A 27,837-nucleotide genomic window follows, 5' to 3' on the forward strand; every position below is an offset into this window, starting at 1 on the left:
AGAGAAGCTGCACTACCACCTCTGACAATTAAGTCCAGGAAATCAAATATGCACAAAAGCAATTGCTCAGTGCTTGGTCCCACGCTTTTCTTTCCATGCAATGTGAGCAGAGCCAAGCTGAACCTCACAGCTGGCCACATGCACAAGGGTTAAACCAGATGACCTTCCAAGGCCCCTTCCAAACAAAATTACTTCATGATCTGCCCTTAAAATGACCCAACTCGGAAGATTCATGTCACTTAAGATATTTAGAAGCACTTACAGGCAGAGGCCGTGGTTTTTAAATAAAAGTTTAATTCCTTCATCAGGTCTTAACTTTAAACACAAATGCTGCTGAAAATCCTCCCAGCGCTGCTCTGATTTCCTGGCTTTTGGCTCTCAGAGCAGCAGCAGGATGGCAGCAGGGGCTCCCATACAGGAGGTGGGATCACAGACTCTCAGGAGAGCTCAGTGCAGGATGCAAAGCAAAGAAGCAAGAGATGCACAGTTTCCAGACAAACATCAATTCTTATACAAAAAGAAAAGCTCTACACTAATAGAAGTGTTAACGTTGCCACAGGACAGGAGTTTAGGAAGGGAGAGAAGTCTTCAGTAAAAGGCACAGCTAAAGAAGTACTTCCCTAGATTTTAACCACATCTTTCAGTTAGTTCCACTTACACCCCAGCCCCTCAAAGTCATGCTGGTTACTCTAGAAAGTAATTTCAAGTTCCTTCTTTTCCCTTTTTCCCTTCCTCCAGCTCAAAAACATATAAAAGAGGAGTGCTTATTAAAAAAAAAAACAAACAAAAAAACCAACCCAAAAACCAAAACAAAACCAGAACAAAACAGTTTGGTCTATAAACCATAAGAGTTCAAGAGAGACTTAGCAGTTTACCTTACGATTGTCTGGTACATTTTCTAAGTATTCAAGTTTCAGATGATACTTCTTACATCCAAGAGCCTCAGCCAGCTCTAGTTTTGGTATTTTTTTCAGGCACTTTGTGGCCTGTCAGGTTGGTGTTAAATCTGCTGTTTTCCCTGTACTATGGATCACCAGCCTCTTCAACCCATTGCCATAAACACTCCTGAGACGCATCAGACCCACTCCAAGGGTTCCTTCAGGTTTTGTTGTCCTGCAACCTGCCATGCTCCTTAGCTTAAGGTATTTTGCAAGAAGCAATGCTTTCAAGGAAAGGCAGACAATTGAGCAGGACAAATGATGTGTCAGTAACTTATAGGATAACAGGACTGTTAACAGGCAATGAATGAGAGGCTAAGCCAGCTGGACACAAAGCTGTTGTGTTTCAGGTCACCCCAGCATCTGAGCAGGCACTTGCTAGATGCAACAATCCTGCTGCTGTTGGATAAAGAGGCTCTGTTTACTACTGTACTGGTAAAAAAAAAAAAAAAAAAAGGGTCAGGGGGTTGCACAGCAGGTCAAGGTGCAGCTGCAGTACATGACAGCAGTCCTCTAGTTAGCTAGCAAGGCTAACAGGAAGCTGTGAAATTGAGAAGCTGGTTTTAGCCTGCACTAAGAAACCAAAGCACACAACCATCCCAAGTTCCCTACGTCAAGAGTTTTTGGAAAACAACACTTGCCCAGGATGCACCTTCCTCCCTAAGCTAACACAGCACTGCACAGATGCTGCTCTCATCCTCACTTTGCTGTGTAGCACACTAAAGGGCATTTAATTTCATCAACAATTACAAGGAATTCAAGTTTGCAAGCTACACTGATCTCCTTTCATGGGAGGAAGTCGTAGCGGAACCACCTCCTAGGTGTCCCCTAGGGCTTCACCAAGGGTCAAGCCTGGCCAAGACACAAGCCTTCCCCACCACTCTCCAAGGGCTCTGTCAGGTACAGAGTGGTAAGACAGCCAGCAGTCTCTTGGGCTCTTGCTGTAGATCCAGATCAACATGTCCTAGAGAGCTCTACTTCCCAAACAATTTAGGGTGTGCATGCCAGATCATCTAACCCTGCCCACAGACAAACCCTCTCCCTCCCCCCCTCAAAATAATTGTGGCAATTAGCCATGTGTCAGTCCTGCTCTCCACAGACCTGCAGAATTGAGTCAGTGCTACTGATCAGCTCCATGCACAGGGTGCTGGTGGAGTTGGCTGTTACAGAGAAGAGCTTTCCCCCTCCAGCCTCCCAGTGTTGGGAACAGAGCCAGTAAGCCTGACTTAAGCAGGAGCTGTGGAGAACTGCACTGGAACAAGCAGAGTCTTCTACTGAACTTTACAACAAGCTGAACAACTTTTGGTTTTAAAAAAAAAAGCCATACAAGCAGCAGCTGACATCTGTTGTTATAAAGGGACATGGCTGAATAGGTAGGAAACGGATTCCCCATTATGAGTCCTCCTGATGGCCTCCGCAAGGATCATTGAGATGTCAATCACCTGGAAGGGAAGAAAGATGCATCAGTGCCATTGAGAAAAGGCATCAAGCTTGAAAGACTGCCTGGGAAATCAGGGAGAACCTAAAGAATAAACTCATCACCCACATTTATAACATGCCAGATGCAGACAAATTACTTCTACACAGGATTAGGATTTAATTACATATAAGCCCGAAGATACTCTACAAATAGCACTACAAATACTGTAGTTGGTCTGTCAGAGTTATGGTCTACCATCGCCTTGCTTTGCTCAGACTCCCTAGGCTCAGCCTGTTTACCACACAACTCGTATTCACTTTGTGCAGAGAAGTTAGGGCAGTCTAAATCAAGATGAAATCACTTCCCTTGAGCCAAGAGGTTTTACCACTGCTGCCAGCAGCCTGAGAGATGAAGCTGCTGTGCTGCAGCTCAGCTCCCAGACGCTGTGCTGGCTCCATCTGGTGGGGTCACACAGGTACCAGGAGGGAAAGTCAAGTCTCAGCCAAATCCAGCTCTGAATCCCCACAGCTAAAGCACTTCAATATACGTAGTCTAGTAAGAACCACCACATTCATGCTGCATTAAGGAAACCAAGTGAAAACGATACTTAATATTTTTTATCTTCTGGTTAAGTTCTCTGAAGGGAAGAAAAAAACAACAAGCTGCAGAGTAAAGCCTGTGACTTGTGACAAATCCTTTAGCTCTGTGCTCCTCAACATCAAACATCAGTGTGTAAAAGTGAGGTATTTAAGGAGAGCCTGGAAAACCGCTCCACTGCAATCTTTGGCTACAGCTATTTACACAGAGGTTGCCAGTTTAACATTTTTGCCTACACCAGCTGCAGTGTGGAGCTTGGAAACAACGTAAAGCACCAGACATGTTTTAGATGTTGCAGGAGTATCATCCAGATACTGAAAGAAATACAACCCAACAGCAGCTTGAAATCAGCTTATAACATATTTCCAAAAGCAGCTTAAAATTGACTGCAGCTTCAATCAGCTCAGCTTCCCTTTCACCAGCAGCCCAGTAGTGAGGAAGCTTCTACCCTCACACCACAGTACTGGTTGAGTCTGAGTAGTGCCAGAACTTCTCCAAATGCCTGTGTCCTAGGTATTTGTGCTGTGAAGCCAAGGCCCACCTGGAATTAAATCTGGCCAAGGATGTCAGGGAAAACAAGAATGTTTTCCTCTTGTTATTGATGTATTTGGAAAAATCTAATAATAATGTGGGCCTGTTACTAAAGGGAAGGGGGACCCTGGTGACCAAGGATGCAGAGAAAGCAGTTAGTGAGCACCTTCTTTGTATCAGTCTGCACTGACAAACAGGAGACCAGGGTAAGGGAATGTTGGAAGGAGAACTTTTCCTTAGTCAAGGAGGATTGGGTTAGAGGACACTTGGAAAGACTTGATACCCACAAGTCCATGGGCCCTGACAGGATACATCCATGAGTACTGAGAGAGCTGGCAGACATTACAGCCAGGCACTCATGACCAACTTTGAAAGGTTCTGGAGATCAGCAAAGGTGCCTGAGGACTGGAAGAAAGCAAAGCCAACCCAGAATTACTGGCCAGACAGCCTCACACCAATCCCTCAAAAGGTGATGGAGCACTGTTCTGGAAGCCATCTCTATGCACGTGGATGACACGAACATGATCAGGAATAGTCAGCATGGACTCACCAAAGGTAAATCAGGCTTGAACCAACCTAATCACCTTCTATGATGAAGCAACTGCCTGGATGGGCGAGGGGGGAGCCATGGATATTGTTGAGTTCAGCAAGGTTTTTGACACTGTCTCTTGTGAAATCCTCACAGGCAAACTCAAGAAGAGTACACTGGATGAGCGGATTGACAACGGGCTGAACAGCAGCTTCTGGGACTCATGATCAGCTTTTAGCTTTCATATGGATGGCAAAGGCTGGGCATGAAGTGACAGATATACAACAAAGCTGTCAGCACCAGCATCAGAAGTCCCTGTCTACCTCTGTTTCAGCATTGCACATCATCAGCACATCACTCCTCCAAAGGGCACACATCCAACTACTTGCCTACATTGTAGCCCCATTAAATCAGACACCTGATCTAGGTAAAACAAGCCCTGAAAAAAAAGATCTTTTAGTGAACTGTTTGAGACAGTGTGGAACAGAAGCCGTTTTATATCAGTGTAACACATCTGTTACCCCACAGCAATAGGGCCAAGAGAACTAGCCAACACTGATGGCAGTACCAACAGAACCACAGTTCGCACTACACAGTATTTATTGTGGGGTTTTCCCCCCCAACAGGTGCACAGACGAGGCTACTGCCCACCAGGTGTGACAGAAAATAGATACTCACCTGGATTTTAGGGCACTGCTTCATCTTGTCCTCCTGGGGTATTGTGTTTGTGACTACAACTGCCTCAAAACAGGCATTGTTGATCCGGGAAATTGCTGGCCCAGAAAAGATCCCATGAGTTAAGATGGCATAAACTTTGGTGGCTCCAGCTGACACAAGCCTGTAAAGGAGAAGGATGAGTAATTCTCAGCAAGTATTAAGCTGACATTAGTGTAGGGCACATGGTAAGAATGACAGGACACACCACCATGTGCTTAGGGGACAGGCTACCTTTGATTCCCCCTCTCTATTGACTTGGGGGAAGAAAACAGTTTTACAGGTCCCATGAAATCCACCACAGGCAAAGCACACACTGAAAAAAACCCTTTGTTCTTAGCTCTGGAATATTTGGACCAGATCATACAAATCACCTCCTGTAATTTTTGCCTACACAAGGCAGCAGATATTTAATAGTGTGTTAATACTTGAATACTGTATTTAATACAGTATGAAATATTTAATATGCAATATTAAATATTATAGCTAATATTTGTCGCTAATAATAATTGTAGCTAATATTTAATACTGTATTTCATAGTTAACAGTCTCACATATATTGGTGTTTCTAGTGTAAAGGGCATGAACAATATCAAAGTTTGCAAAGCTTATTTCTAATACAAAATCAGCTGATGGACCAGACAACACTTAGTTCTACCTGGCATGGTCAGTGACAGTCCATTTTCAACAGAGACGTTTTTCAAATTAAAAAAAAGACAACCATGGTCTTCTGCCTATTCCCACTGCAAGAACTTTAACTGGGTTTTCTTCCTTTATTTTGTATGACACGAATAATCAAGAAACTGCAGGAGACCTTGTGAAACTCAACATGCAAATAATCTGCTTAACTCATTCCACAGTGTTCAGTACGAGCAGGTTCCTGAATTAGGAAGGCAGCAGTCAGCCCCACTCACTTGTCTGCAGCGTGGCAGATGGTGCCACACGTGTCTGCCATGTCATCTACCAGGATGGCCACTCTGTCCTTGACGTCCCCCACCAGCACCATGCGATCGACCTCGTTGGCCTTCTTGCGCTCCTTGTGAATGAGGGCAAAGTCTACATTCAACCGATCTGCAATGGAGGTCACTCTGAAGAGAGAACAGTTTCCAAACAACACTTAACTCCACACAGCAGCTTCCATCAAAGCTCTTTCAATATCAAGCACACTGCACTAAGAGGAGCTGTCACCACATCTGCTACTGCTCCCAAGCAATTAATAAAAGGCACTCTGCCACCTTAGTTTCCCTTCAAGCAGCTAAACTGCAATCTCTGATCTAATCTCTCTCAGTGACAGCATATAGATCTCATCTTTCATCATGACCACTGTAAACTAGGTTGCATTTAAGATAAACAAACCTTAACCAGCAAGGTCAGCAAACCTGAAGTGATCCAAACACTTGGACAGTTGTCATCTTTGTAACACTACACTGGAAAGGCTTAAGCAGTGCTATGACAGGGCTCTACTTTCACTCTTGTAAGCACTCAATCATCATGCACACAAGTGCTGGCACAGATTATGGCAGGATTACACATCCAGCAAATGCAAATACACCACCTCAAATTTATTTCCACTCAAGTGACTGCAGAACAACCTTACTAGAGGGATCTTAACTTTATATATTGATACTGATGAGTAATAAAGAGTTTAAAAGCATTAAGAGTGGAAGGAATAAAACACACATGCCCCCAGGAAATTCTGCACTTTAGATAAGCAAACTCTTAGCCCCACTAGATCAGACTTATCATCCTGGGGGTCCTACACAAGACTATTAAACTAAACTGAAGTATTTAGCTTTGCGTATCTCCATAAAATACTGCACCAGCCAAGATCGACACATTTCAGTATAAGAGGCTTTTGAGCAGATTTTTTCATGAGTCAGATTATATCTGGCTGGTTTGGTATTTCATATACTGTGTTATGCAACCAGCCACAGAAATAGCTGAATATACAGAAGGTCCTGCCCAACACACAGACCACAGCAAAGCTACAGAAGACATATAGTGACTACAGTGTGTCTCTTGGCTGCTTGTAACACACCACTTAAAACATTCTGAGGCACACGAATCAGATCAGCACACACCAACATTTTGGTGTGATGGTCCTCGATTAAAGAGCACATCTGTGTCCCTTTACTGTCCACATGTAGCCCTCAGACAGAAGCATCAAGGAACAGCCTAGTTTCTCCTAAAAAGCACCTGAGAACACTCTGAGCTGCCCAAAAACTGGTATGTCTGTTGGCAGGGAGATGGGAGATTGTCAGGCTTTCAAAATAGAAACGTGCTATAACATATGCTGCATATAGAACCATCTATCTTCCTCACTCTCAGGGAAGATGAAGAGCAGCAGCAGACTTAAATCACAGCTAGATAGTCAAATCCAGAGTAATAAAGTAAGAAAATGCCTCAACAGATTAAGCTTAATTCTGCAAAGAAAGCAGCCTGGATAAGAATGTATCATTAATCAGCAGCAGTAACCTTTCCTTAGCATAGGGCTGTAAGCTACACTATTTCCTCCTTCAACTGGCATAAATACTCCTGTACAAATTGGTTTAGTCCACAGGATGTAGCTGTTGTGCAATTCCTACCTATGCAGCTGTGATTCCAGAAGCTATTTAATCCTCCATGCAGCCCAAGAAACCTTCTAAACACTCCCTAGGAAGAATATCTGACCACTCTTCACCAGCTGTCCCAGACTGTCTGAGAGAAGGCAGAACTGGCAGAAAGAACATGTTTTAAAAATAGGGTCTCAAGTATTCTTAGGAACCGAAGTAGACACAGAAGCAGCATCCCAAGCTACCTGTCTGACAGCTCACCTCTTGGCTCCACCAGCATCTGGTGAAACAATGGTGCAGTTCTTCCACTCTGGAATATTCTCTTTGATCCATTTCAGTACAGCAGGCTCGGCATATAAATTATCAACAGGGATATCAAAAAAACCCTGCAAGGAAGACAACAGGAACAGATGTAGCTGAAAGTCACACTCCAGAAACAATTGCAAGAAGCCTTCTATATGATCAGGCATGCAGTCATCACCTTTCCACAGCTTTCAGCTTTCCTTTTTACTTCCCTTGATGTAAGGGCAGTAGTCTTTGGGATACACAGAATAGTAATGTAAGAAGTCTTCAGAGCCAGAAATAGTTCAGCAGCATAAAATAACACTTTACATCTAACACCTCCACAAAATGAAACTAGTTCTGTCCTAAGGGGTGCAGAAAGCCTGCATCAAATGCACTCATTTCCAGAGCAGCTGGCTGCTTGTTTACAGTCAGTCTTTAAAGCTCATTACCCAAACTATTCACATCTACAAAATAGGCTTGAGCAACATCTGTCTTTAAACTAAGGCAGCTGGTTCCATAACTTTACAGTGACCCTGCAGACATCTCCAGGCAAACCTCAAAGGTCACTGAATGCCTGAAGCTAACCCTGGAGTAGCAAGCAGGAGAGTGGGGGGCAGCTACTTTTGAGGAATGCTTCAAGGTACAGGGATAACAGACCCTTCTCACCTTCATTCCGATGCTGGAAGCACGTATGCACAAATGATCCCATTAAATCTCACCGCTGCTGCTGCAAGGTCAGCCCCATGGCACTCATCAACTCCAAGCTCTTAAGGAAGAGGGGGACCCCCTTGGGCTCAGTTATTTCATGCTCTTTCTGAGACTCCTCTCAGCTGTGCCCCCACAGGTTTTTTTTTTTTTCATCTGAGACAGTATTTCTGGGCAAATCATACTGAAGTGTGAATGACTGCACTTCCAGCTGTCACAATGACAGCCAGCCACCAGGCAGTAGCTACCTTACCCTTTGCAACAATACAAGAGACAGTCTTCCCTCTGTCACACCCCTCTCAGTTGCACTGAGTTGGGTTTCTTGGTCTTGAGCACTTGCTCAAGGTGGACACAAACAAAACCAAATACAGCTTGCAGCCCCTCCTCTCCCTGGCAAATACTCTTGCCATTTTTCTTACACAGCCCAGGTCAAGACTTAAGTTGCTCTGCGAGATATTCTGTTCATAAGCCAACAAAGTCTATGAATGACTTTCAATTCACCACCAGCACAGCAGAGAACCAAACCCAGCTTATCTGAGAGGGTGGCACTGAATGGAAACAAGTGGGATTGCCCGTCTTGCCAGAGGCAAGCTATCAGATCATCGTCCTGGTCAGCTAAACCCACAAAAGCAGCTGTGCCAGGACACCCGAGGGCAGAACTAACTGCTCACTTCTCCAAGACAACACACTAAGTATCAGAAATCTCCACTCAGAATTTAAGGACACTCTCTGCCTCACATTCCTCAAAGGTCTAGTGAAGAATACACAGTGGCACTGTGTGGCAACAAAGCTGTAGTGATCATTTCCTAGTTCATTTACATAAGACTCAATACACTCAGTCTGATCATGAACAACCATACTTTCATTTACAAGTTAACCTGTTATCCACCTCCCCATCCAGTCCCAAATTCCCCAGTCTTGATCACTGCTGTGCCTCAAAAAAGCAGATGACTGGAAAGCTTGTAAAGCAGTCAAGAGGCTCAGAGTGGAAGCGGTTAAATCCTTTCCTGATTTTTGCTCCTACCTGAATCTGAGATGCATGCAGGTCCATGGTGATAATATGATCTGCACCTGCCACAGAGAGCATGTTTGCAACCAACTTGGCAGAGATTGGAGCTCGACTCTAGTACAGGAAAAAAAAGACAGTATAAGACAAGTTCAACTCCTTCATCAAGATGTCAGCCTTCTGCTTCCAGGCAGTGATTCACAAGCAGTTACTAAAAGGAGCACTCATTAACATTGCATCTTTGCATCAGCTAGTGACTAGACTTTAGTATATTTTCATGAAGAACTAGATCTTTATGAAAAGATCATTTTGCAGTCCAGTATCCTGAAGTTTAAAGAACTGAAAGGAAGTTGCATATGCAGAGGAGGCAACAAAACTGCATTTAAATCTTCTCCAGCAGTCAGGACTTTCAAGGTGTATATTTAACTTCCCTGTAGAAACCTATACCCCATGCCTTACCTTGTCCTTTTTGTCCTGCCGAGCGTAAGGGAAGCAGGGGATGACAGCTGTGACTCTGCTGGCTGAGGCAATCTTACAGGCATTTATCATGATGAGGAGCTCCATCAGATTGTCATTGATCTCCCCACAGCCGCTCTGCACAATGTAGACATCCTCCCCACGAACACTCTCGCCTATTTCCACGCTGGAAACAGATGAGAACAGAGTTGTAGCCAAACACAAATTATAGCACAGCCATCACCCGTGCCTGCAGAGCAACCAAGGCACTGCACTCCCAAGGGTCTGTGGGTGACAGTGCCACATAATCAAGGCTGTTGAGCAGGAACACTGTTGTTTATTTGCTCAGTGGCTATTTTACAGCGCTCACTGATCAGATTTAATGGTCCAGCCAGTAAAGCTAAAAGCACTCAGCCTGTACTCTCGATCTCAATGCAAGCTGAGCATGTAAACACCCCAGAGCAGGCCCTGTTCCCCTGGACTCACAAGCACAGCTACCTCTAAAAGCAGCAGTGTACAAAGGAGCAAGGACCACAGCCAATTACCAGACAGAGTGGGGTCAAACTGCTACCAAAGCAACACCACAGCCAGTTATCAGATTGAGAGTCATAACAGCCATTCACTGGCTCCAGCAGAGAAGCACTCCAGCACTTCACTCTGGAAAGGCTTTTGGGGTTAATTTCCTCCTGGATGCAATGCACACTAATCCCTGAATACAAGCCAAAGGTCCTGTTTGCCAGCAGCAAAATGCCAGCTCCAGTGCACGTATGGAGACACCTGCACCAGAAACAGTGGAAAAGAAACCACTTCACTTGTATAAGCCCTCAGGGTAAGTTCTGATTTTATTATTTCCTTCTCTGACCTTTCTGATCTCTTCTTCCAACTTTTTTTGATGACTGTTATCTATTTATAGCCTTACTGCTCAACATCCATCAGCGAGCTGCTGTCATCTTTACTGCACACTGACTTACAGGATGCATCCATCTCTCATGGAGAGTTTCAGTCAATGAGAACTCTCTGCTGGGTAAGTGTCTGATTAACAGCAGTTAGCCCCCAAGTGTCATCTCCAATATTCGGGTGATTTAAGACATTTATGGTACAAAAATGGCTATGAATTATTCTGTTAAAACAGTCTTACTCTTTCGGGGAAGCACCTGGTGTCAGTTTATTGGGGTAAATAAGATGTCTTTTAAGTCTTCAAGTCAAATTACTGACTGACATAGGAATCTGCCAGCCAGCCAACTAGATGGGTAAGAGCAGTTAATAAAGAACAACGGGAACAGTGCAAGGGCTGTAAATCAAACGGAACTTTTTTTAACTCCTCCACAACTCTTTGTACTACCACTGAGGTTTTACAATCAATGCCCGTGCAAGAGAAACATGATATTGTACGTCACACGTACATCCTGGATTTTCGTGGAAAAAAAAAATTACTGTTTGCAAAAGGAGTGGGTTGAAGCAACCAAGGTTCTTCATATTATACTCTGTGGTGTATACACGGTTAGTGTACTCACTAAAACAAGCTTCAGGAGCCCTGAACAACTTTAAATCTCCTTTTTATCTTTACGTAGGATGGCAGCAAGATTTTTAAAGCACAGATACATAACACAAGGCAAATGTTAGGTTTCAGAGCTTGAGCGAAACAGACTGCATGACTGCAAATGCGTCGTGGGATGCACGGAGGTGTGAGCCTCTTCTCTTTCCTCAAGAATTCTATCAATACTTTTTAAGACTCTGAAAGTCTTCAGAGTAGCTTAAAGATACCAGCTACATACTAAGCACAAAAATATCAAGCTTCAAGTCATCACGGTTTAGCTCTAGGCACGAAAAAGCCCAATCAGTGTATGTGTAACTCCGAGAGGTGCCATCCCATCAGCTCGCGTCTTTGGGGTGGAAGAGGTAAGCTCCGGGTGGGGAATTCCACCGCTCCAACACTTGCCACAGCGGCCAGGTCACACAAATCCTCCAGGTTCAGGAACCCCGCGTGCGGGGGAAGCCCCAAACGCGGCGGTGGGAGCCCGCGCGGGGCCGGCGGCGTGCAGCGGGGGCCGCTGGAGACACGGCCCGGGCCGCACATGGCTCCCGGGGCGCACCGCGGCCCGGCGGAGCCCCGCACCGATACCCGGCTCTGCCCGCGGGGGCCGTGCGCGATGCACCCGAGGGCTCTGGGCCAGCAGGGGCCCGGCGAGAGCGCTCCGGGGGTGTCTCTGAGCGCGGCTCCGCTGCTGGGCCCGACCGCACGGCCCCCGAACTACAACCCCCATCAACCCCCGCGCGGAGGCCGCGCCGTGCCCAGCACCGCAGCGCCGCGCGGCCCGCCGGGAGCTATAGTGCGGCCGCGCCCCGCCCCGACTCACCATGTCTCCTGGTTGCTGAACTTCTTGGTGACCACCTTGCCCAGCTCCAGGCCCAGACGGTCGGCGATCTTCTGGGACAGGTCCTGGTGTGAGCTCCCGCTGAAGATCTTGATGTTGGGCATGGCGGCGGCTGCGGCAGCGGCGCCCTTTTTCCCCTCCTCCTCGTCGCTCCGCCACGCAGTGCCCGCGGCTGCCGCGCGGGGACCCGCCCGCCTCCTGCGAGGACGCGGCACGGTGGGTACAGGTCACGCCAGTCGCCCCTACGCCGCCATCTTACCCGTTCCCGCCTGCCGCACCAACCCTTTATAGCCTCTCTGCCCGAGGACACGCCCCCGCTCGCTTCCCATTGGCTCCGCCGCTGCAGGGGGCGGGGTCCCGCTCGCCCGCACAGCAGTGGTGGGCGTGGCTTGGGGCACCGCCCTCTCCTTGAGGGCGAGGGAAGGTGCGCGCGGCCGCCCGCTGGGGGCGGGGCCTAGCGCAGGAGGTGGCCTGCGATTGGTCCCTGCCTGGCAGCCTGGGCTGCGATTGGCCAGAACGGCCTCGGCCGGAGCGCGCGACCGGCCCTGCCCCACGTGGCCGCGGCGGCGGCAGCCGCCCCCCCGGCGGCCATGATGGCTGCCAGCGCGCGGGGGGGAAGGCGGCGGGCAATGGCCGCGCTGCCCCCTCAGAGCGCCGCGCCCGCGCCCCCCGCCCGCCTCTCACCGCCGGACCCGCCGGCTGCGAGCCCCGCGGCGCCGCGGCGTTTGTTACCTCAGCATGCCGGCGTGCCCGCGCCTGCCGCGTCCGTCCCCCGCCGCCCTGCGCGGCGCTGCGCTGAGCTGGCGTCACCCGGCGGCCCCGTGTGAGGCGGTACCGGGTGACACCGGGTGGCACCGGGCCCGCTGCGGCACCGCCGTGCCCCGGGACGGGCCGTGCGGGCAGCGCTGCGGAGGCCCCGGCCGTTGCCCTTCAAAGGTTGTTTTGGTTTTGGATCCGCGCTGCAACCCGCGTGGGGGCTGTTTTAACAGGGCGATTCACTTCTGAGGGGTTCTTAGGTTTATAGTCGGGATTTTGTACCCAATTCCATACCAAATTATATATTGATACATATACATAGATACATATACAGATGTGTGTGTATGTATCTATCTGTCTTACATATAATTATATATGTAACTAACTGTAGACTAATACCAAATTAGTCTTCTGTGAGCTGTCAGCTATATGTTACTGCATTATGCCCATTAATTTATCTTTAGCGAAAATAAGCATAGTGCTTAAGGGTTTTTAACCTTTAAACCTGGATTGTTAACCTTTAAACCTGTATATCATTGAATCGTAGAATATCCTGGGTTGGAAGGGAATCACAAGGGTTGTCAAAGTCCCGCCTCCTGGCCCTGCACAGGACACCCCCAAAAATCCCGCCAATGTGATTTTTATAGTGGTTTATTCTCATTCTAAATTTCTGATCCAGTCTCTATTCATTGTTAATAGGCCAATATAGTCCTGTCCTTTTTTAAGGACTTAATTACCTGAAATTACTCTTCACTATATTGAAGGAAACTATACTCAAATTTTAGCTTGTATGTATGTATTATTATAAACCCTTCAAAAAAAGGCCCTGTGGTTCAACACAGAAAATGCAGGAATTGATAATTGCTCACGTTTCTGTGTTTTCTGTCAGACACACAACAACCAGCAAGTCCAGTGTAATGATGACACCAAGTCAGTGACTCTGCACTCCCTGTCTGTGCTTGTTATTTTCCCCACACAGTGAAGGAGGAAGATTGACACATATATATAAATATACAAAAGAAATATAGAAAATAAGCCACAGCCAGCTTCTTGAGAGTTTTCATGCAGTTGTGTAATTCCTGTTCTTGTTATCTGACTGACTGAGAGACAGTAAACTTCTGCAGTGAATTTGACATTGATTTGCTTCGAGTCCTTGAGAATTCAACCGGAAGAAATCATCCACAATCAAGGGGGGGGCTGGCCATGTTTTCTTTATTTCACCTTACAACTGTCCTGGCCCCAGATGCTGCCGTTATCCCCAAGGACCCATAAATTAATGACTACAAAACCATACTTTAAGAAAGTTTTTCTATAACACTTTGTACAGTGTCATTAAACTTGGGATTCATCTGGATTAAAATAGATGCTGATTCCCATACTTTGGGAACTGGAATATCAGTATATGGTAATTTTGATTATTTTCTGGTGTAGCTGTGGCAGTTGTGAGATGCTGTGGCACACAACAAATCCAGGCAATGAGGAAGGAAGAATAAAGCCCTTCTAATTTGTTGCTAATCATTGCTCATCTTAACAAACAAAATTAATCTTAGCCGTGAAGAAAACTTCACTGGTGGGTGGCTACCTGATGGTTCAAGTGATGGGATTTGTGGATACCTCCCAAATTTCCAGCAGCCACATTCTTGCCCCAAATCCACATCACTGCAGCCATTCACCACTGACTCCTGGACTTTGGTCTGGGGCACACCTTGGTTTTGAAGTATTTGCTTCACTCTTGTTTTAAATTCCATTTTTTTCTCCCCCATTCTTGAATACAGAATGAGAGTCCTCTGTTCCCCAACATCCCAGGCTCCCCTCAGTTTATTTGTGAAGCGGGCACTGGGATCCTGAGCCTGAAGGCAGCTGAGGGTGTATTTAAACATGCAAATTATGCCTCTCATTGATGAGCCCTTCCTGGCTTTCCCTACCCAGGACTTTGGAAGTAGCTTTCCTATCAGGTTCTTCCTGGCATCACAGAGATACGACTTGCAGGAGTGAAAAATCTGACAAAAAAAAAAAAAAAAAAGGAATTAATTCCTGAATCCTAAAACCAGGAACGGGCAACCTGTTATGTGTAAAATCAAAGCTATTTTTTTCCCTTTCTGAGCTGGCGGCCAGGTGTGTTTTCACACCCACCTGCTTCCCTCAGTCTTTCAGCCTTTGTAGATTAGACAGCGCTTTGTTCCTGAGGACAAAAGTCCACCTCCACTAACGACTCACAAAGCTCTTGGAACAGGATAACCTCAGGGATTTGATTAAGGAGAAGCTCTTAATGCACCAAAGTCTAAGTTAAACAAAGCCAAAAACTTGCTCAGGAGGTTCCTCAGCCACAGCTTGTCTACGAGCAGTTTGCTTTGCCATGCAGGGACAAGGAGAAGCAGCTTTGAAGAGTGAGAGGTTTATCTGGTTCTTGGGATGAAAGGAGACTGTGTGGTTGCATCCATTGAAAACCAAACTCGCACTGGCTTGGAAGTCAGATTTTCTGTCAAAGGATGCTCAGGGAAATGATCACAGATCATGAAAGTGCATTGGAGTATCTGAACTCCTGTGTGGATGCCCTTACTCAGAATTAAAGCACCTCATTCCAGCTGGCTTGCTTCATTCTGAAAGCAAAATGCAATAAATTGAATTACTTACTTTCAATCTAAAGAATTTTATCTAATTTTCCTTTTGTTTACAGTACGGACAAGCACAAGCTGGCCTGGACAAGCGGAAAGGACAAGCTCATAGCCTGAGGTGCTGTGTTCCCTCAAGTTCTGTAAACTGAATTAAATTACCGTCCAACTGAGAACCTGAAAACACACAAACAGCAAAAAAATCGTTTTTACTTACCTGATTCTAAGGAGATGCAATTAATCAGAAATACCTTCGTGTGTCGCAAGATGGGAATGCATTTTCCAGGAAGTTTTAAGCAGCACATTAATAGCATCGAATTTCATGGCCATGTCAATCAAGACAAGTAGCCCATGTTCCCCTCTTGGCACTTTCCTGCATACAATTGCCACTCAATTACCACCAGCCATTAATCAAGAGCACATTTTCATGCAAAAAGCCGGTGGCTGAGGGCTGTTATTTCTTTCTGTTGCCTTGTGACTTCAATGCTTCACAGCCGATTCTGTTAATGAATGGCACTCGATGGAAATAACACCGGGCTCTGCCCTTTTGCCTTGGTGGCTGAAAGTCGGAGCCGGAGAAGAGTGGAGGTCAAAAAAAGGTAATGAAAAGTAGAAGCAGAGATAGGGTGGGAGGATGGATAGGAAAGTAGAGGCTGAGAACAAAATTAATGCCAAAAAAGTTTGGAAGGCTGAGAAATAGAGGCCAAAAAGGGGTGAGACACCGGCATGAGGGCAGAAGAAGAGGCTGGCGGAGAGGGGGAAAGTGTTTAGGAATGGTGCCCACCCTTAGCACTGTAAATATTACCAGAGTTGCACAGGACATCGCTGGACCACACCCACCAAGGAAAAGCACACCATTTGTCAGGAAAAGGCGAAAACGCTGGGAAATAAATGGTACTGTCAAATCTCCACTAGACAACAATACAGACGTAGAGATCTGAGAGATCGTTTTTAAAGGATGCTGACTGGTTCCCTTTGTATTCCTGATCTTTCCACTCGGCGTTTTTACTGTGCCTTTCTAAGGAGCCCAGGTAAAAGTTTGAGGACTTAGCTGTCTTGCTTTAGGAAGAGGTGAATATTCATTAGATTTAGGAGTATTTCCCAGGTGCTTTTTGAAAGTGGGATTTAGTAAAGCATTGTAAAATGTCCTGACCTGGTGCATGTTCCCAGCCCTTTCATCTTCTCACCAGCCCTTGGTATGGGCAACAAACCTTAGAGGGGCAGCACTGGAATTTCTGCCACTTCGGGCATGGTGTGTTTGCTTTTTAATAACTTTAATATTCCCGCTGCAGAAAGCCCCCTCCATCCATTCTGTATGTGGGGGACAAGTGACAGCAAGGGGCACCCTCTCAGCCAGCCTGGGAGGCTGTGCAGCAGCTGCAGTGGGATGAGGTGTCTGCTCATGCCCTGACATGGAATTACATGGCCTGACACAAAAACCTTTGGAAAAATTTCCTATCAAGTGTACAGGCTGTTTTCATGTATATTAGATATGTTTGGGTACTGTAAATAGGCTGAGATACCTGTGTTTCCAGGCAGACTTCTCCCATGTCCACATAAAGCCATAGGTGTCCTGCCCAGCCCCACTGTGACTGGCCATGTGAGGAATTTGTTAGGATATTTCACACAGGAATCCAGACACTGTGCTTTAAATGAGGATAAAATTTAGACATTACTCATTTCCATTTGACTGTCAGCTCCCTTGGGCATGATGAAAGCAGCAGTGGGTCCCAGCTATTCAGCTCACTCTGCTGTTGTATCTGGGGCTCCTGCAAGTCCTGTGTAGTGTTGCCAAGACCTTGGAGAGGATGTAAATCCCGACAGGAGAATGCTTCTGCTCCGCCATGGGGATTAGAGTTCAAAGTGCTCTCAACCACAGTGCCCAGTTGTTGTCTCCAGCTGACAGTGACCAGCAAAGTCCATGGAGACGCAAAACCTATCTTGGGACTGCTGCTTGAGGCCTGCTGATTTTCCAGCCTCTGCCTTTGACACTTTAACCCCTGACAGCCAGGTAGTGAGGTTAAACCTCAGCTGGCAAAGCAGCACCACACAGCTGAACAGATAAAGCAAAAGCTGCACAAGCAAGCAAAGCAAAACAAGGATTTCATCCCCTGCCTCCCGTGGCAGGCAGGTGCTCCAGGAAGGCAGGGCTCCATCATGTGGAACAGTGACTTGGGAAGACAAACCCAGAATGTCTTCCCTTCCTCCTTCTCCCCAGCTTCATGTGCTGAGGGTGCTGCTGTATGGTCTGGGATATCCCTGGGCTCAGCTGGGCTCAGCTGTCCTGGCTGTGTCCCCCCCAGCTCCTTGTGCCCCCCAACCTCCTCACGGGTGAGGGTGAGGAGCAGGAAAGGCCCTGGCTGTGTGTAATCCCTGCTCAGTGATAACTCAAACATCCCTGTGTTATCAGCCCTGTTTCCAGCACAGAGCCAAAACCCAGCCCCACAGCAGCTGCTGTGAAGGAAATTAACTCTACCCCAGCCAAAACCAGCACACCAGGTCTTCTGTTGGTTTCCTGAGCATTAGAGGGACCAGCAGAGGCCCAAATTCTGTTCCTTTCCTATCCATCATCACTGATAGAGCCTTGGTGAGAACTCCTTGAGAGGAGATTAAGGGAGGGAGTGGACTATGGGAGTGCAGGGATATCAGATGCCCAGGAGTGCGTGCTGTGGCTGAGCCATGCTCCTGGGAGCTGGGCAGGTCCTGGAGGAAATCTGCACCAGCTGTGAGGCTACAGCAAAACATGTGGGGTGAAGGCAGTGTGAGAAGGGCAGGTACTGTTGGTGCTGCTCTGAGAAGGTGCTGAAGGGCAGCAAACACAACCTGCCACTCTCAGACAGATTGCTCTGGTGGGAGGGGATGCAGAAAAATTGGTTTATCTTTGTGCAGACACACCTGGAAACAACGCAGCATTTAGACTTGCTTTGACTTCCTGGGGCACAGTGGCTTTGAAGTGAGGAACTGCTGATGCTAAATGAGAACCAGGCAGTCTGTGGGGAGATAAACTAGATGGGCAGTGAAATGGGAACTAGATTTGGGGGGAAAAACCACTTTTAATTCTCTGTGCTGTGTTACTGAGGTGCAGTTTTTTGAAATATCCGTGATTCAGAACCATTAACAAGAATGTTTTACCTGGACTATTTCCTTGAGAGTATTTACAAGTCCCCAATAAGTTCAGGGAGTGCACCTAAGAGACGAGTACAGCAACATCATCCTTCGGGGTATGCACCAGTCCAGCTGCTCTGTTCACACAGGGACATTTGGCTGCTCCTGGATAATATCCCTGTACAAATAACAACATTCTGATGGTGTGCTTCTTGCCCTCTAGATGGTACTAAGCACCGAGTCTGAAATCGCTGATTAAACCGCCTGCTTTCAATAATATTTTCGGGCTCTGGGGGTTGTTATCAAACCTCTTGGCTTTTCCATGTTTTTGATCCATATCCAGCTTTATAAATAGGTGGGTTTTGTCCCATTCAGTGTCATCGTTAGTTCAGCATGGGAAATGGTGTGATGCAGATTAAAATAACGAGCCTGGAGGCACAGAGAATGTGTGTGAGTCTCAAGTGCTGCCGCCTTTGCTTTAGACAACACATTCAACCCCCGTACAGAGAATGACCCAGTTCCTATAGGGTTTTTTTTTTGTGTTGGATCCTTATTAGACTTGGCTTTTATAATTCCTGCAGGCTTTGGGATGTATAGAGAGAACACACATCAACTCCTTCCTCCCTGATAAACAGAGAGCAGTTCGTGGTGCCAGGCAAAAAGGTGTACATTGGATATCATCTGTAGCTAGGAAATTGTTTGCCTGGCTCAGATTTCTCCCCAGGTGTGGCATTCTGCTTTGCTGGGCTTTCCCCTGCAGACACGCCTGCCCACAGGGCAGCAAAACCATCAGGCAACTGGTGGCAGGTCCACATTGTCACCTCTTCCCAGGCAGGAGAGCCAGGGAAAGGCTTGGGTGAAAACACAGACTGGAGCTGGTCAGTGGGTGCTCACCTTGGCTCAGCTGGAAGGAATCAGGCAGGGCTTTGTTAAAGCACCCCTTTCTCCCCAGCTTTAGGGCAGGAGGGTGTCCCAGCCTGGCCACAGTGCCCAGTGCCAGCACTGAAGGGGTGACTGCTGCTGCCTTCCCCTTCTGGGGGAGAATTAAGCCAAAACAACCATTAACAAAACAAAAGTGACCTTGGCAAGTCAAACAGTTCGTTTCAAACCTGTGTGAGATAATCTGCATTTCCACAGCAACAAAAATAGGTTTTGCTTACAAACAGTGTCTTGTACATCTAAGAATAGCTACATTTCCACAGAGTTCTTTAAAAAAGACACAAATGCTAGTTTGGATATTAAGATTAATATATTTAATCTTTCTTGTTTGTAAAACAAGACATAAATTTGCGTATAGATATAATTTATATATTTTTTATTTATATATACTATATACAGACAATAAAAAAATTTTCCTCTGTATTAGACTGAGAGATTTATGGAGGAATGATATAGGCATAACGGGGAGCTTTGAAGAAACTCAGAGTTTCGTAGTAGGTAATTCTTAGGGAAAAGGAAAACACGTCTCCCTGTCAGCCTTCAGCACTGTAACAGGCCTTGCCCACCATGGACTGAAGTTCCAATTGGCTCTTCCATTGGATATTTGCTACATGGTTCTTGAAATCCCACAGCAGGATCCTCTGTGCCTTGCTGACAGCCATGGCCCCAGTCCAGGACTGCCATGGGCCAGGGGAGGTTATTGCACTCCAAGGATGCGCACGTTAAAAGCACATTTGTGCATTTCCATAGCTCCTATGGAAGAACAAGACATTTCCAATGTGCATATTTATCAAAAATAATAGAGATGGGAAGCGACTGCTCGCACGGAGATCCCTGATCATTCCCAGGGGCTGGGGCGAGCTGGCTGCGTTGGACAACTGCCCTTGCTCCCGTGAGGCCGAAGCTGTGACCTCCTGCCCGGCTGGAGGGGGTGTGACGGGGACAGGCACCGGGATCCCGGCAGGATGTGAAGTGCAGTGGGTGGCAGAGGGAGGGCAATGCAATGTGTGACCTTGCATTTCTCTCTTTGCTCTGTTTTGGAGGGCAGGTAGCTGCAGGGAAACACCAGTTAAGGCCGTCTCATTGATTGTGTCTATTACCAGACTGGGAGGAGGAGGGGAACACAAATAGGAATCATTTTACCGTTCACCTAGAAATTAAAAAAATAACCAAACCCCAAAACAATCAAAAAATCCCCAACTCCAAGTAATAACCACCTCACAGAATTAAATAATGCTTCTTATGGCAGTCAGCCTGGTGAGGACAGAAAAAGAACCCCAACACCCTGGCAAGGAGGACAGCCCCTGCCTGGCTCACAGTCAGAGCTGATCTGGGGCTCCTCTCTGATGGTCACAGTGAGAGGAAATAGGAGAAGGTTTGGGCTGAGCCTTGGGGGCATGAACCTGACCTCTGAAGAATGGTGTGAAAGTGGTCTCCCCATAGCTGCTAGCCCAGCTTCTGGCTCGCAGTGGTCAAAGATCAACCAATCTGGGTTCCTTGCAGGGTCTCTAGCATGGATTCAGCCATCCAGAAGGGGAACATAGAATTATTTAGGTTGGAAAAGATCTCTAAGATTATTGAGTCCAACCATTCCCCCAGCACTGCCAAGCCCACCACTAAACCATGTCCCCAAATGCCACAACTAAATGGCTTTTAAACACCTCCAGGGATGGTGACTCCACCACTTCCCTGAGCAGCCTGTTCCAAAGCCTGACCACCTGCAGTGAAGAAATTTTTCTTACATCCAATCTAAACCTCCCCTGGCACAACTTGAAGCCTTTTCCTCTCATCCTGTTACCTGGGGGAAGAGACCAATCCCCACCTGGCTGCACCCTCCTGTCAGGGAGTTAGAGTGATAAGGTCCCTCGAGCCTCCTTTTCTCCAGGCTGAGCCCCCCCAGCTCCTCAGCTGCTCCCCATCAGACATGCTCCAGAGACTTCCCCAGCTCCATTCTCTTCTCTGGACACTCTCCAGCCCCTCAATGTCTGTCTTGTCATGAGGGGCCCAGAGCTGGACACAGGATTTGAGGAGTGGCCTCACCAGTGCCCAGTCAGGGGGACGGTCACTGTCCTGGTGCTGCTGGTCACACCATGGCTGGGACAGGCCAGGTGCCACTGGCCCCTTGCCCACCTTGACCAGCACCCCCAGGGCCTTTCCCACCGGACACTTTCCAGCTCCTCTGCCCCAGCCTGGAGCTGCAGGGGATTGTTGTGACTCAGGGGCAGGACTCGGCACTTGGCTTGGTTGACCCTCGTACAACTGGCCTCAGCCCATGGACCCAGCCTGTCCAGATCCCTCTGCAGAGCCTTCCTGCTGTCCAGCAGATCAACACCCCCACCCAAACTGGTGTCATCTGCACTCTGACTGAGGGTGCCCTCGAAAGATACTAAACAGGACTAGCCCCAGTACTGAGGAACACCACTGGTGATGGCCCCAGCTGGATTTAACTCCATTCCCCACCACTCTCTGGGCCCGTCCATCCATCCAGTTTCTCCAGGAGAATGCTGCGGGACACAGTGTCAAAGGCTTTACTAAAGTCTAGGCAGACAACATCCCCAGCCTTTCCTTCACCCACTGAATCACCCTTGTCACAGAAGGAGACCAGGCTGGTGAAGCAGCACCTGCCTTTCCCCTGTGCTGGCTGGGCCTGATCCCCTTGTCCTGTATGTGTGATGGCACTCAAGATCATCTGCTCCATGACTTTCTCGGCACCAAGGTCAGACTGACAGGCCTGTAGTTCCCTGGATCCTCCCTGCCTGCAGGCATTAAGCCCTTGCCTTTGGCAAAGGCAGTGCCTGTGCTCAGGACTAGAGCACTGGTGCCTAAGAAGAGAGAGTAGGGCCCAGTAGGGTGCCCTAGCTCTGTCTCAGGATTATGGCAACCTGCCCATGCTGGGACTACTTCCCAAGCCCTAGCATAGCAGCTGCACCCCAGAGATCCCTTCTGCTGCTAATTACGTTGTGTTTGTGGGCCAGGGAGATCCTGGAGGCAGAAGAGTTGTTTACGTGGCAAGACACAGGTTTGGCTCCAGACTGCCCAAGAGAAGCCAGGAGATCTCAGCTCAGCTCCTGGTAGCTCACTGGCCCACCACAAACTGTGCCAAAGGTCTTTGCACGAGCGAGGCCCAGAACCCCATGGAACCAAACTAGTGTGGAGGTGGGGTGCCTGTGCCCCCCAAGTACCATCACCAACAAGCCAGAGTGGGAGAACAAGCAGAGAAGCTGCTTGAGCCCCTTGACCAGCTGATTGCACAGCTTTAGGCCACGGATTCACCCTTCAAACCCATCACCAACACAACCATCTGTTCTGCAGAGATCAAAGAGCGTCTTGGCTACCGCAAACCCCAGTAAACGTGGGCCTGCAGACATTGCATCCTCACCAGACCTGTGAGATTTGAGAGCATGGCAGGGCACACACTGGCTTGTTGGTCTTCACAGCTGGCTTTACTTATTGATCAACGTCTTTAGGGAGCGTGTGAGAGTGCTCATGACAGTGGCGACCGTGGCTGACTGGCGGGCGAGCTGCTCCACAGTCTGCTGGTGGCTCAGCATCCTGGCCGTGGACTCCTCAGCAGCCTTCAGGAGGAAGGTGTAGTTTCTCACCACCTCCTCCACCTTCGTCAGCAGCTCTTGGCGCTGGGACTCCGAGCGCACGACGTACACCAGCCTCACAAAGGTCTCGATGAGGCTGCTTAGCACCTGGAAGCTGCTCGTGATGGCAGAGAGCATGTGGGTGGGACTCTTGTCGACGGCGGCCACGCGGCGGCAGGACGCCCGGAACTCCTTGAACTTGAGGGCCAGCTCCTGCTTGTACTCAGCCAGCTGGGAGATGTAGGGTTTGCAGTCCCGGACTTCAGGGCTCAGCACACACTGCCTCAGGATGGTCAGGAGCTCGTTGGTGTCCAGCTGCACTTGCAGAAACCCATTGGGGAAGCTGTAGGCATGGCCTCGAAGGGTGTTGATCTTTGCCAAGCTCCCCTCAAAACTGGAGGTCCTTAAATCTATTTCCTGGGTCTGGCTTTCATTGGGACTGCTGCAGGCTGTTGCGTCTAGGACCTGAAGAGTCCTGCTCATGACTGGGACCATCTGATTGTCCAGCTTCATTCCCGGGAGTATCTGCATGGGGATGGAATAGGACAGCTCATCCTTCTCACTCCCATCATCTGCAACATCGCATTTTCTGTAGTAGAAGCAGTACCGGATGGAGCAGCACTTCTCATCCTCCATGTCTTCATCCCGCAGCTCAGCAGGACTTGGGTACATCTCCTCCTGGACAGAGAACACTGCTGGACCCTTGTGGTTCTTTTTGTCCTGTGCTATCTGGACATAGGAGGGGTCAGCCACTCCAGCGGCTTCCTGGATTTTGCTCTTCAGAACAGGACAGAGGATGCTGGGCTCAGGCTCTTTCTGGGGACCTTTCTGCTTGGTTGTGTAGATGTTCTGGTAGATGTCAGAGGACAAGGATGTCCTATCAGTCTTATCTATTTCACTGACACTGTAGCGACGCAAGAGCTTCCTGTAGTGGGGTGCACCCATGCACTCCCCTCGGGAGGTGCACGTTGCCAAACAGGACATGCCGTTCTCTGGATCTGACCGGTAGTCTCTGGACTCTAAACTTGTGGATCGTATCCGTTTGCCTTTGGAAGGGCTGCTCATGCTTGTCAGCCTAATGGCTTCTACCTGCTTCTGGTCATCTGCAACTTTATCCCTGCCTCGCCTCTCCAGTTCTGGCATCACCAGCTGGTTGGGGGGTGGCCTCATTCCCCTGCAAATCCGCTTGCAGTCACAGCTGCGCCTTTGCTCCCTGGACATCCCTGGGACTTTTTGCACGGGACTGCTCCTCAGCTGGCAGCTGCAGCGCCCAGGGGCAGGGGGGTGCAGATATTCCTGTGGCGGGAGGTCACCTTTGCTCTTTGGCTTGAGCAGCTCTTCAAGGAATTCCAGCTCATACTGCTTCACCTTCTGCAGCTGGGCCTGCCGCTCGTCCGTCTCCTTCTTCAGACGGGTGGGAAATGTTGCAGAGAACAGGTTCCTAAGCCTGAAGGGAGCTTTTGGGGCTTTGGGTTTAGCTGGGACATCAGCATCTTGTTGGGTCACCTCCAGGACTTTTTCTACTTTTTTGGAAGGCACAGTGCTAATCTGCAGGCTCTCGGATCTGGGCATCAGCTGGATTGGCCCTTTGGCTTCCTCACTGGTGCTCCTGAAAGTGCTACCAGGTGCTGGAGGGTGCACATTGCTGCTCTCAGCTTTTAAGATTTTGGCCGAGCTTTCCTGTTGTATTTTCTGTCCTTGGTTTGAAGGAGCTGTGTGTTTCTGCAAGACGAGGCTTGTGGCTTCCCCACCTGCCTTCTGACCTGTCTCTCCACTTGCAGCTTTTCCTGGAGCATCTCTACTCACTTTTTGCTGGTAGCTTTTAGAGGCAAAAGTCTTACTGGACGTAATTTCCTCACATGCTGAGGTGAGGTGGAACGCTTCAGCCTGACTGCCAGGAGCTTCTTTAGGACTTGGAGAAACTTCACAGTGCTGCTGCGGAGAGAGCTGCTGCTGCTGCTGCTGCTGACAGTTGCATAATGTCTCTGCAGTTTGTGGACCTCCTTTATGTGTCAAAGGCTTGCTGCTGGCTGGTGCACAGCTGCTGGTACCATTCATGTTCTGGTCTTCTTTTAAGGCTGATACCACTTGGGGAGCTGAGGCTTTTGCATTTGCCACCTGCTGCAGAGCAGCTGAAACGATGGCTGGAGTTACACCGCTTTTCTGATCCAGGAGGAGCTTGGAGCTCGGCTGCACCTCTTTGGGCATCTTCTCTTGCAGATCCTGTGTCTGCTCCTTGCTTGGGGCTGCTGTGGCATGCAGAGATACCTCAAAGGAAGCTTTTGTGTGACCTGCACCTTTGCACTCAGAGCTTGGCACTGAAGCCCCCTTGCTCTGCTCACTCAGCTGGGGGGTCAGCCCCGGCTGGGCAGCTGAGGTGCAGCTCCGCTCCCCGTGCTGCTGCTCCTGTTTGCTCTTGCAGTTGGTAAGGCTGGGACTTTGGGTAGAGAAGGCTGCCTTCAGTGAAGGGCTCGGGTCCTGGCGGCTCAGGGGGTGGGGTGAGGTGAGAACAGCCTGGGCAGCGCAGCTCTGGATTCGGAAAGGCAAGTCCTTCCTGGCCAGGAGGTTTTCTTTGTTGATGTGTTGAGTGAGGAAGTAGGCTGCGTTCTGATGCTGCTTCATAGCAGAGACCATCTCCGAGACATCAGTCAGCTCTGAGGAGTTCGTTTCGTGGCCAGAGTCCAAGGATGACTCAGGAGTGATGGCAGCCAGGACAATAAGACCTGAGGAGGGACACAAAGAAAACCCCACAACAACCCTCACACCACAGTGCTGTGTGGAGGAGAGGGAAGCTCCTTGCAGCAGGAGGGTCCCAGGAATGCAGGGCACATTGGAGAAACTTCTGTGACTTCTCACAACTAAGAGTTAAGGCTTGTAAGGGAGATCACTTGTCAGCATTGAGCTGGCTTGATAGCTCAATTCAGCAAGAGCTTCTGGCCCAGGAAAAGATCCTGTGAAGCTTTCCATTGTTGGTGGTAGCAGAGCTATAGGGATGTGTCTGGCACAGGAAGGAAAACTGGGCAACAGGTACTCTGCCATAGTGAGTAGGGCAACCAAGGAGGGAAGAGGGACAAAGGACACTGCTGCCAGCAGGCTGGTCCCAGAGTCACCCATCTGGCAGCTGGTTTGCCTTGTGAAGGGCTCACACACTGCAAAACCTGGGTGGGAACCTGCAAAGACCGATGGCCAAAGGCCCCAGCACAGTGGGGTCACAGTGGGGAGGAACTCATGCTCACAGTACTGGTTTGTTAGTGACTCGCCCCAGCATCGTGGCATGCGGACTGTGGCAGATATGGGATAACCACGAGACTCCCTCAGCCACTGTCAGGGAGAGGAGTCCCACCTCAGCTTCTTAGAAATCTGAGCAGCAACTTGGCTGCTCCTGCTAGAGCCTGTTGCCACAACATAGTTTTTACCAGAAGCTGCTTCACAGTCACTTACAGGATGGGAGGAGACTAAAGGGAAGGATGTACAATAGGAAAGAAAGCCTATAGGGAAAAAAGGGAGTCACAGCCACTGAAATACCTGCTGTCTGCTGTGGTGGGGGATGTGGACAATCCTCTGAAGCAGCCAGGGCTTCCAGCGCTTGCAGGGTGGACACCAGGGCATCATCCAGCTCTTGGGCATGGTCTCGGACCGTCCGTGGCTGCACGTTGTCAATCAGCGTGACCGGGATCTCGTCGTAGAGGATGCCACAGAGCTGCCGGCCCTGCTCCTGGCTCTGGGCAGCTGCCCGGCGCTTGGGGTCATCCTCGTCGGAGCTGTTGTCTCGGAAGCCAGGAGGGGGGGCGGCAATGGCGGGGAGCAGGGACGTTGTCTCGTCTTCTTCCTCGTCGTTCCCGGGAGGGGGAAGTGACATCAAGTCCACCATGTTGTCGCGGGTGCTGCCAGGCTTGCCCGCCGTGCCCGAGGCCAGCCGGCTCTTGATCTTGGCCTGGCAGGACTCGCAGTAGAAGTGGGAGGTGTCGCTGCGCAGGTGGGTGTCGATGGTGTGTGCCCTGGCCCTGCTCGCCTGCCTGTCTTGCTCAAGGCCATCCGGGTCGTACTCCTTGGCTGCCCCGTTGTAGCCTTGGCCAGAGCTTTTGGAAGTGGGGTCAGATTTGGTCCTGGGACGAGTTTCCTCAAAAAAAATCAGGTTTTCATTGATATCCGTCCCGCTCTCTCTTTCCTTCCTCTGCTCTCGCATGTGCAGGTAGCAGAAGCGGATGAGCTCCGAGTCCGAAGCCCTGGTGGCCGAAGCGCCGGCTGCTCCGGTGACAGTGGCAGAGCCACCCACCAGCCCATTCTCTTTCTTTCCCATGTGCCCTGCCGTGGCAGGCCGGTGGAAGTTGTGTGCGTTGATGTAATCTAAACCAAAACCACAACAGGCACATTAGCAGCAGCACCCGGATGAAGGGAAAACAGCCTGGGGAAGCTCCTGCTCAGCCTGGAGAAGCACCCGTGTGCTCTCTGCCCTCCAGCCCTCAGCACGCTGGACTGCAGTGGGACACCCGTGTTCCCTGCAGCACAGTCAGGCCACGTGGCTGGTCCTTTGGAAAACCTGCTGGGCCTGTCTGCCAGGAATGAGCATAGGAGAAATGTCCTGCACCACAGAAGGGGTTGGAAGGGATGTTTAAAAGCCATTTGGTCCAATCCCCCTGCAGTGAGCAGGGACATCTTCAACTAGATGAGGTTGCTCAGAGTCCTGTCCAACATACAAGGAAACCTTGAATATTTCCAGGGATGGG

At 49.0% G+C, this 27,837-nt stretch overlaps 2 protein-coding genes and 1 long non-coding RNA gene across 7 annotated transcripts in view; 1 reads left to right on the forward strand and 2 right to left on the reverse strand.

The window, feature by feature from the left end:
• Window positions 1-274: 274 nt before the first annotated feature.
• PRPS1 (phosphoribosyl pyrophosphate synthetase 1) lies at window positions 275-12,372 on the reverse strand. The gene is made up of 7 exons (XM_048318777.1): window positions 12,091-12,372; window positions 9,737-9,920; window positions 9,296-9,394; window positions 7,543-7,667; window positions 5,644-5,817; window positions 4,694-4,853; window positions 275-2,380 (listed from the first exon to the last, which is right to left on the reverse strand). Exons 1-7 carry the CDS (start codon window positions 12,210-12,212, stop codon window positions 2,288-2,290), a joined length of 957 nt encoding a protein of 318 aa, XP_048174734.1. The 5' UTR covers window positions 12,213-12,372; the 3' UTR covers window positions 275-2,287.
• A 436-nt stretch (window positions 12,373-12,808) lies between these two features.
• LOC125333133 lies at window positions 12,809-27,389 on the forward strand. The gene is made up of 3 exons (XR_007206778.1): window positions 12,809-13,044; window positions 15,542-16,075; window positions 27,303-27,389. It is a non-coding gene; the product is annotated as an uncharacterized LOC125333133 (long non-coding RNA).
• FRMPD3 (FERM and PDZ domain containing 3) overlaps window positions 19,809-27,837 on the reverse strand; it is a 59,190-nt gene continuing 51,161 nt past the window's right edge. For 4 of the 5 annotated variants that reach the window (XM_048318766.1, XM_048318764.1, XM_048318765.1 and 1 more), the window contains 2 exons: window positions 26,636-27,457; window positions 22,478-25,833 (listed from right to left, as the gene is read on the reverse strand). In XM_048318766.1, coding sequence (XP_048174723.1) covers window positions 22,964-25,833; window positions 26,636-27,457 — 3,692 coding nt within the window. In that variant the 3' untranslated portion in view covers window positions 22,478-22,963. Of the gene's footprint in view, window positions 20,274-22,477; window positions 25,834-26,635; window positions 27,458-27,837 lie in introns of those variants that run through there. The other variant, XR_007206767.1, reaches the window with a different exon arrangement.

This window comes from Corvus hawaiiensis, chromosome 14 (assembly GCF_020740725.1).
Source record: "Corvus hawaiiensis isolate bCorHaw1 chromosome 14, bCorHaw1.pri.cur, whole genome shotgun sequence".
Lineage (NCBI taxonomy): Eukaryota > Metazoa > Chordata > Aves > Passeriformes > Corvidae > Corvus > Corvus hawaiiensis.

What these genes read in the sequence shown, in the direction of transcription:
- PRPS1 (XM_048318777.1), bottom strand. Translation starts at nt 12,212, where the DNA reads ATGCCCAACATCAAGATCTTCAGCGGGAGCTCACACCAGGACCTGTCC. An exon ending in TTCAGCAACCAGGAGACATG is followed by an intron (nt 9,921 to 12,090) that starts GTGAGTCGGGGC and finishes ATCTGTTTCCAG; the next exon opens with CGTGGAAATAGGCGAGAGTG. An exon ending in AGCAGTGCCCTAAAATCCAG is followed by an intron (nt 2,381 to 4,693) that starts GTGAGTATCTAT and finishes CTTCCCTTCCAG; the next exon opens with GTGATTGACATCTCAATGAT.